Below are 10,076 nucleotides of genomic sequence, written 5' to 3'. Positions count from 1 at the left end.
ACCTGCCAGGTAGGTAGCCAAGTAACGCCGTTCTTGTGACGTTCTTGTGACGTGTAGGCCAAGTTGCGCTGACTCACATTTTTGGTGGTCTACAGAAAACACTAGGCTACCACTAGAGGGCAATGTTTAGCTTTCTATCTAGCAGACAGACGACAGCGTGATCGCAGTGCCACATCGAATGCGATGCCTTCATGATTTTAATAAGCCTAATGAAATATCAACATGCGAACCTTAACTTTGATCTTATTTCATGTTTGGGGAAGGCTACACAAATGCTTAAATAAAATCCACCCGAAACTGTTGACAAGAAACAGGCTACTACATGTCATAGAATGACTTTTGGGAAAGTTCCCATGTGCATCCATAGCGAATTGCCTCCCAATTAGACCTATGATGAGATATCTTGCGATAGAGGGCATCAACCGGACCAAGAATAGTGCCTTTGAATAACAAGACGTGGTCTCGTGTAGCTCAGTTCGTAGAGCATGGGGCTTGTAACGCCAGGTTTGTGGGTTCGATTCCCATGGGGGACCAGTATGAAAAATGTATGCACTCACTAAAGTGTAAGTCGCTCTGGATAAGAGCGTCTGCTAAATAACTAAAATGTAAATGTCAAATCATGGGATGAAGGGGCGAGAGGGGTAGTAGGCCAATAGATTAACAAATATTATTTTTCTAGTCATGATCCTTGGCAGGGTGATTTTTAATCTTGTGTTGCCCCCCCCTAAAAACATAGGTTTGTTGAAAGTAGTTATATTTAATTACATGGCTTCTTGTATCAACTTTCTCTAGAGCGAGCACTTCACTCACCAGCAATAAGTGAAAAAGGAATGGAGTTTGTTTAGGGGGCGTGTGTTTAGGGGCGGAGGAGGGTGCGGAGGGGTCCGATTCTGAGCTATTGTTAGGAATACACCCTGCTGATACTGCTTGTATCTACGCGATTAGTGGATTATCTACGCGATTAGTGGATTTTACAATCAATAAGAAGGCAATGGATTTTGGGGAAGATACGGACATTAGCCTACTATTATGATATTTTTTTCTGAAAACGTATAGATGTAAAATCATGTTGATGTTTTTTTTATAGCCAGACCAGACCATTATGCAGATTTCGTGACATCACTAGAATGAACTGCCAAGAAACCGTTCTAATGCAACCATATGCTGATGCCTTGTCTTTGTAGGTTACAGCTGCTCTGGCTATATTATATTCAAGACGTGGGGCGTTTAGAGTAAATCCGGTGTTTTGCCAATAGAACAACCCATTTGCAATCTTACGGTATCTTCATTGTGTCACACGCGCCTTGGGTTCCTTTTGTGGCGCCGGGGCTGAGAGAGGAGGAGGTAGAATTTTAAACAATAGAGCGCAAAATACAGCCCTGCTCCTTAGAGCTTGTAACAAGGACGGGAACCTACGACTGGAAAGCGAACAGCTGTGACAAAGAACTCAAGAACATGAAGAAGCTCGTGCACTGATTTGGTTATAGTAATCACTGGATATACTTCGCGCTACGTTGTCTCTGACATCCTCAAGGAGAAAACATGAATTCAGCTGAAGGAGCCGAGGAGGGACCAAATGATTCCGATACGGATGCGTTTTTCAAAACAGGTAGGATGAAATTACACTATTTGAAACCATTTCCCTCTGTGTAGTGAAACGTTTCGATACATTCAGTGTTGTGTGGGGTAGGCTATTGTGTTGAACCTATGGCAAATCCATCTCATTCATAGCCCCACTTGGTTTCTGTGAGTTCATCGGCTTAGGTACCAGTGCTCAAATCCAAAGAGTGTGGTATTCACAGTCATTGTCATTCACTCACACCCTGTAAGCATTTAATTGATTAAATCTGTAGAATTATGTCATATTTGGTATATTAATGTTCTATTAGGCTGTATGATGAGAGGAAAGTGTATAATGGACACTTGCTTTTGAAGGATATTTACACTCATTATTGCAGGACAGTGAACAAATGACTTACACACACACACACACACACACACACACACACACACACACACACACATACATAAAGAGATACAGTATGTGTTAGTAAACACTTGTCACCAGGGGAAGTTGACAGCTTGAGATGATCTTATGCCATTCATAAAGTAGAGTATTCACACCCTGGACTGCTTAATGTTAAATGAGTGCCTGTATCCGTTAGTGAGGGACTCCCATCACAGTGGAAAGGCAGTTTCTCAGGGACAACCCTGGCAGTCTGACACTGGTCATGTTTAGTGCCTCTTCACAATGTGTATCCCTGAGCAGTCTGCTGTGTGTGTGTATGTCACACACGTTCTGCATGCTCTACTGGAGAAGGGGGACACACCCTGCCTCTCCATTTCACTCTAGTCTAGTGCATGGGAATCACACCCAGCTCTGCCGCCACACACCCACTACAAAGTAGTTCTCATCTCACACAAACATATGTATCTCCATTTACAGCTTAATCAGTGGGATAAGTGGTTATTAGGGCCGGGCAAAAGACTAGGTTTGCATCCCAAATGGCACCCTATTCCCTATATAATGCAGTAAGTTTGACCAGGGCCTATAGGGCTTTGGTCAAAAGTAGTGCACTATAGGGAATACACTGGTCAAAGGTAGTGGAATAGGATGAAGTAGTGCACTATATAGGGAATAGGGTGACCTATTCTTTTAGTTGTGGCTGTCTGACTGTGTTCTCTCCTTTTCTGTAAGTCAGTTAGAATGAGAGTAGGAGCTCGCTTCCTCTTTCCTCAGAGGAAGGTCATACTGGAGAGGCTCTTACTGTTTTTATGCAAAGTATCCTCATTGTAACCGGAGAATAATCTATCAGGCATCCTCCACTGTGGGTAGAGAGCCGATGAGAACCAGGAAGTGGGACAAAACACAAGCTGGGGGAAAAGTGGCGCCCCGGCCCAGATACATTGTGCCTTTGGTGTCTACGGAACCACACCACAGCAGCACTGGCTTTTTCTTCATCTACACCAAGATGGAATTGAAATGACTCACAGATGGCGAGATCTGTAAAAGCCACTGGTGAGGAATATGACTTTGCTGTGGTGGTACAGTGGAGACCAAAAGTGGACATCTGCTCCTGTTTCCCCAACTACGATCTATCATTGATAGTTGTATTGATACACCATGGCAGGCCCTACCCTGGGGGCAGGCAGGCAGGGGGAGAGACCATAAACCATGAAAGGCCCCTCGCCGGTCCCACTCAACCACAGCACCAACCAGGAGTGGGTGTTTGCCCTGCGAGAGAAAGACATTATGTGGCTGAATGAGCAGTAATCCATTCACAACGGCCGGCTGAAAGAGCGCTAAAGTAGGTTTATGTCCTGAGCCTCACAGGAGACTCCATGCCTGCTTAGTCAGGGCTTAGAGGTAGATTAACCTTGAATGCAAACTTTAATTCACCCCTCTTTGTAAAGTGGATTCCGAGTGGAAGCGTATTCTCGCGTACGACATAGGTCTTTGCCTCTTTGCCTGCAAGGCTCACAAAGTAATCAGAGGGCCGTGTGGAACTGTATTTCTCCCTCTGTCTGCCTTTTTGATTATATGTAATTGGTAGCCATGGCAATCACTTTGCTGGGTAATTTCGGCTGCTGCTCTTGGCTTTTAACAAGTAGTTCCCTAGCAGAGCAAGGGCCATCATCAGTACAGATAATCATTGCTGGAGATTGACAGAGGCAAGCTCATGGATTAATATCTGATTTGCTTTAACATTTCAGTCTGCAAGAAATAAGTAAAGCTGAGAAAAAACTCCAGAGCAGCTGGGTTGAAAGGGGCTACTTTAGCTGATTGGACCTTGCGACATTGTGAATATGAAGTAGGCTTATTAACCAAATTAATTGATAACATGATTAGACCTACAGTTTGTATTAAAATAGGGTTATAAAACCCAGATCAAAAATTAAATGTACACAGTTCCTTAGTGGCTATTGGGCGTTGTAGAGGGTTAGCTCCATTCATTATTAAAAGCCCTGGCCAGTGTGTAGTCACACAGCTTGCTCAAATCTGCTAGGGCAGCTGGTTGACCCTAGTGCCCCCAGGACCTTTTTAATTTTCCACTTCACTGTGTGATATAGGACCTGCTCCCTCTCAGGGATCCAGTGACTGCGTCCCAAATGGCACCCTATTCCCTATATAGTGCACTACCTACAGTGGGGAGAACAAGTATTTGATACACTGCCGATTTTGCAGGTTTTCCTACTTACAAAGCATATAGAGGTCTGTAATTTTTATCATAGGTACACTTCAACTGTGGGAGACGGAATCTAAAACAAAAATCCAGAAAATCACATTGTATGATTTTATTGCATGACATAAGTATTTGATCACCTACCAACCAGTAAGAATTCCGGGCTCTCACAGACCTGTTAGTTTTTCTTTAAGAAGCCCTCCTGTTCTCCACTCATTACCTGTATTAACTGCACCTGTTTGAACTTGTTACCTGTATAAAAGACACCTGTCCACACACTCAATCAAACAGACTCCAACCTCTCCACAATGGCCAAGATCAGAGAGCTGTGTAAGGACATCAGGGATAAAATTGTAGACCTGCACAAGGCTGGGATGGGCTACAGGACAATAGGCAAGCAGCTTGGTGAGAAGGCAACAACTGTTGGCGCAATTATTAGAAAATGGAAGAAGTTCAAGATGACGGTCAATCACCCTCGGTCTGGGGCTCCATGCAAGATCTCACCTCGTGGGGCATCAATGATCATGAGGAAGGTGAGGGATCAGCCCAGAACTACACGGCAGGACCTGGTCAATGACCTGAAGAGAGCTGGGACCACATTCTCAAAGAAAACCATTAGTAACACACTACGCCGTCATGGATTAAAATCCTGCAGCGCACGCAAGGTCCCCCTGCTCAAGCCAGCGCATGTCCAGGCCGTCTGAAGTTTGCCAATGACCATCTGGATGATCCAAAGGAGGAATGGGAGAAGGTCATGTGGTCTGATGAGACAAAAATATAGCTTTTTGGTCTAAACTCCACTCGCCGTGTTTGGAGGAAGAAGAAGGATGAGTACAACCCCAAGAACACCATCCCAACCGTGAAGCATGGAGGTGGAAACATCATTCTTTGGGGATGCTTTTCTGCAAAGGGGACAGGACGACTGCACCGTATTGAGGGGAGGATGGATGGGGCCATGTATCGCGAGATCTTGGCCAACAACCTCCTTCCCTCAGTAAGAGCATTGAAGATGGGTCGTGGCTGGGTCTTCCAGCATGACAACGACCCGAAACACACAGCCAGGGCAACTAAGGAGTGGCTCCGTAAGAAGCATCTCAAGGTCCTGGAGTGGCCTAGCCAGTCTCCAGACCTGAACCCAATAGAAAATCTTTTGGAGGGAGCTGAAAGTCTGTATTGCCCAGCGACAGCCCCGAAACCTGAAGGATCTGGAGAAGGTCTGTATGGAGGAGTGGGCAAGACCTACAGGAAATGTATGATCTCTGTAATTGCAAACAAAGGTTTCAGTACCAAATATTAAGTTCTGCTTTTCTGATGTATCAAATACTTATGTCATGCAATAAAATGCAAATTAATTACTTAAAAATCATACAATGTGATTTTCTGGATTTTTGTTTTAGATTTCGTCTCTCACAGTTGAAGTGTACCTATGATAAAAATTACAGACCTCTACATGCTTTGTAAGTAGGAAAACCTGCAAAATCGGCAGTGTATCAAATACTTGTTCTCCCCACTGTATATAGGGTATAGGCTGCCATTTGGGATGCACTCAATGACACAAAGGCTGCCTTGGCTGGACGGTTAGGCTTAGGTTCTGATGCTTATTATCTGAGCTCACAGTCACAGTTTGGTGAGGGCTAGCTTTTTCATTTAACATAAAAGCTAAGGTTAACCGTGGATAGCTCCACTTAGTTAGGTAATATCATGGCACTGCAGATGAGGCACCCCATGCATTCAGTCACGTGATTCATGCGTGGCGCTGCACATGCATACATAAAACATCTCAGTGTAATTGGCTCCCCGGTGTCAGGAAAAATATTTACATTATTTCACACAGCTCACTTTGCTTTGTTTTGTTAAGTTTTGACTTAATTTCCCCCTTAGTAATAGACCCATACAATTAAAAGTAACAGATCATTATTACATGATTGTTACAATGATCATTTAATGTCTAGGCTACCTCAGTGCAGTGCCTATTTTGCCAGGTCATGCATTGACAATTGAGACAGTATAGGCCTACCCACCCCCCTGCACATCTGCTCTGACCAAACATAAACAGTGCAGGCCAGGGTGTCATGATCTTGGCACATGAAAGATAATCTGTGAAAGGGAATGAAACACTGCTGACTGAATGGAGTCATGGTGTTCCTGCAGTCTGAGAGGCAGGCCGACAGACAGGCAGGTTCCACCCCACGAGACAAGCCTTGGCCTGGGTACTGCATCGCCGGGCAACCCCCTCCTCCTGGTAGTGGTACCACACTGACTGACTGGCCTGGCCCCAGCAGTTAATGGCGGCTGTGCTGCATGCTGCGTGGGTAGACTAGCGGGGGGGAGAACAATGGTCTCTGATGCCCCCACTGTCAGCCGGAACAATGGGTGTGTACTGAACTCTCTCTCCCCGTCCCCGTCCCCTCTCTCCCCATCCCCTCTCTCCCCATCCTCTCTCCCCATCCCCTCTCTCCCCATCCCCTCTCTCCCCATCCCCTCTCTCCCCATCCCCTCTCCCCATCCCCTCTCTCCCCATCCCCTCTCCCCATCCCCTCTCTCCCCATCCCCTCTCCCCATCCCCTCTCCCCATCCCCTCTCCCCGTCCCCCCTCTCCCCATCCCCTCTCCCCATCCCCTCTCCCCCCATCCCTCTCTCCCCATCCCCTCTCCCCATCCCCTCTCTCCCCATCCCCTCTCCCCATCCCCCTCTCCCCATCTCCCCCTCTCTCCCCATCCCCTCTCCCCATCCCTCTCTCCCCATCCCCTCTCCCCGTCCCCTCTCCCCCATCCCCTCTCTCCCCATCCCCCTCTCCCCATCACCCTCTCCCCATCCCCTCTCCCCATCCCCTCTCTCCCCATCCCCTCTCCCCATCCCCTCTCCCCGTCCCCCTCTCCCCATCCCCTCTCTCCCCATCCCCTCTCTCCCCATCCCCTCTCCCCGTCCCGTCCCCTCCCCCTCTCTCCCCATCCCCTCTCCCCATCCCCTCTCTCCCCATCCCCTCTCTCCCCATCCCCTCTCCCCATCCCCTCTCCCCATCCCCCTCTCCCCATCCCTCTGTCCCCCTCTCCCCATCCCCTCTCCCCATCCCCTCTCCCCGTCCCCCCTCTCCCCATCCCCTCTCCCCATCCCCTCTCCCCATCCCCTCTCCCCGTCCCCCTCTCCCCATCCCCCTCTCCCCATCCCCTCTCCCCTCTGGCGGCCGGCCAGCCAGAAGCACCAGGCTCAGTCTATACTGCACTGCACCGCGCCAACAGGGTGGCAGATGGCTAATTGGCCGACGTAAACCACTGGGGTAATGGAGAGCGTGAAAGAAGATTTGTGAGGATTATTGAGTCATGATCTGACGTGGAGGAGGGAGAAACGGAGAGGGAGAAAGAGGGATGTCCCCCACTCCTAAAAGCAGCAGGCTCCTCACCGCTCATGTCGAACCATATGCTGCATGTGTGTTGTTGAGGGCGGGCTGGTTGGTTAGCCTGAGAGGGTAATACAGGGAGACCTTATTAGCTGATCCATTGCTGCTGCTGGAATATAAAGGCTTTTAGAGAAATTGACAAAGCAGTCGAAGAAATTCCCTAAGGACAGCATCTGTGTTTATTCTGATAAAGAGTCTAAAGACGTAACAGCAGTTTATGTTTTCTTCTACCTGATTGTCTATCAGGAGTGGCTGTGTGTGACTCTGCGCAGCATTCCTCATGTTGTTGGGTTTTAGAGGCTTTCATTTTTGTCTTCCTCCATAATATTTCCTTGTCATATTTAATACATGAGCTGCTGCACAATTTTAAGCAGTCATTTCAGTAGTCATTTCAGTCATGTCGTTTCAGTATGTCTAATAAAGCCTGTGATGATGATAGTAAAGTGTTACATCTCACGGTCACAGAGACTATTATCAATTTCTGCTGGGAATTTACATGATTGACTAATTCTTAACAAATCTCAACATAATTGGTGCTGTGATAACTCTACATTTGTGTTGAATTAATGTTGAATGAATGAATGCACTGGCTAATCTAGATATGTATGGTTATGGGATTTTATAAAGGTTTATTACACTATTAGAGTACACTATTAAGGAATCTGTGTCTGTACTTTAGATGACATGGGTGCTCGGGACTCCACTCTGACCTGTGATGTACAGGCTGCGCCTCACATGGCACCCTACTCCATAGTGCACACATTTTGACCAGGGCTCTAGTCAAAAGTAGTGCACTATATAGGGAATAGGTGTTAGAATGTTTAAACGAAATTGGGATCATTAACGTTTAGAAAAACTCCCTAACGGATTTATTCTGATATGTATATATTTTTTACAAAATTTCTCACAGTGCAGTTATGACAAAACTACCACTAACAGGTCCCGATCATCATCATCATAAAGGGAAAATAAAAATTAAACAAATACCTAATGCAACAATGCTGTAACTTTAGTAGTAGGAGATATGCATCTTTCAAATGATTAGCCACAGATATAAAGTGCTCCGCATTAACAGTTCTAAAAATGGCAAAGAGTGAGACAGGGAAGCGACAGCAGCGAAGTCCTGTAAGGCAATACTTTGAGAAGTTAAATGAAAAGGTGGTGAAATAATTTACAAACTTGCTTAACCATCTGAAAGGGAGAAACAGTGAGACCCAAATTGTTGCTGGCAGCAGTGTAGGCCCCCAACAACAGACTTTAGACAGGCTCTTCACACGAAAGAAGGGACGGAGTTCGAAAATCACAGCGCTGATTACAGAAATGATTGCAGTTGATATGCAGCCTTTGTCAATGGTAGAGGATGTCTGAGGTTGGGGGACAGCAGTAAGGTGAGTGATGTCTGATAACCATGTCTTCAGTAGATGGAACTGCATTGCCCCCTAGCTGTCATATGCAGGAACATATATGCATTGTGAATTCATATATAATTTAAAGATTTATTTCTTATCGTTTAAACAATAAAATAATTGCTGTTTTTAAACGCTAAGGTTTTCTATACATTTGTCACATCCCTAATAGGGAATATGGTTATATTTGCGACGTAGCCACAGCAACCAGCTTAGACCACTTGCTCACCCCATCTATGCCGCCTAGTTTAATATATTTTATATCCACTCAAGTGGATAGGCCTATTTCCCTCTCTTGTCCATGAACTCTCAAGCATTTTGTAAAGTCTAAATGGGAAATATAGCGAGGCCTCTGAGATTGAAGATGGAAAGCATACCTGATAGTGTAAGCTTGAAAAGAGCTCAGGGGTTACAACCAAATAGTTGCCAGCTGTAGCCATCAGATTTTAGCATTAGCATGATGTGATAGGCCTAAATAATGCTGTTTTTGAGAGGGGTAGGTAGGGGGACTAGTCATTTTATAATCCTATACTGACAATTATGGAAAATGAATGGCCGTGAAAATAATAAAACGACCGCCAATCGTTTAATACATCAATTTGAGAAACGTGTCTCTCTGGCTTGAGCTTGCGCTCTTCCTAGCGAATTTACAACGTTGTTCCAGCCCGCAGTTTGCTGTGCAAGTGAGTGTGACAGACACTGCTGTATTTGTGCAAGGGAGAGAAGCTATGTTCAGGTATTTTATAAAAGTTTGCTAGATTTATCTCCCTAAAAGAGAACTGACATAAATGGCATACAAGTCCACCAAGGAGGAGTAGCCTATCTAGCTAGCTAGGTAAAGTAAGCTTGCTTCCTCGTGGTCAAGTTGCTTAGCTAACTAACTAGCCAGAATAGATTCCGACCCTACACTTGCTTACAGCTGCACTGGGGTCAGACATGCTTCCTGTTTAGATTAAGACACTGCAGAGCCGCCGCCAGATATGTCTCGGGAAATGTACCTAAATCCAGGGATGAAAAATGCGTTGTACTGTGAATTGTCCCATTATCCCAACTGTTACACCGAAAAGATTGAACAAGTGTAACAGTACA

General features: G+C 45.8%; 1 protein-coding gene across 3 annotated transcripts in view; it reads left to right on the top strand.

Annotated features, from left to right (window-relative positions):
* The first annotated feature begins 980 nt into the window (after positions 1-980).
* LOC121551671 (kalirin-like) overlaps positions 981-10,076 on the top strand; it is a 359,366-nt gene continuing 350,270 nt past the window's right edge. For 2 of the 3 annotated variants that reach the window (XM_045210064.1, XM_045210062.1), the window contains exon 1: positions 982-1,609. In XM_045210064.1, the coding sequence (XP_045065999.1) occupies positions 1,543-1,609 (67 nt within the window). In that variant the 5' untranslated portion in view covers positions 982-1,542. Of the gene's footprint in view, positions 1,610-10,076 lie in introns of all 3 variants that reach the window. The other variant, XM_041864384.2, reaches the window with a different exon arrangement.

The sequence above is a fragment of the Coregonus clupeaformis genome, chromosome 4 (genome assembly GCF_020615455.1).
Source record: "Coregonus clupeaformis isolate EN_2021a chromosome 4, ASM2061545v1, whole genome shotgun sequence".
In the NCBI taxonomy this organism is placed as follows: domain Eukaryota; kingdom Metazoa; phylum Chordata; class Actinopteri; order Salmoniformes; family Salmonidae; genus Coregonus; species Coregonus clupeaformis.
Note: the sequence above shows the minus strand (reverse complement) of the source record. Positions and strands in the feature narration are given on the sequence as shown.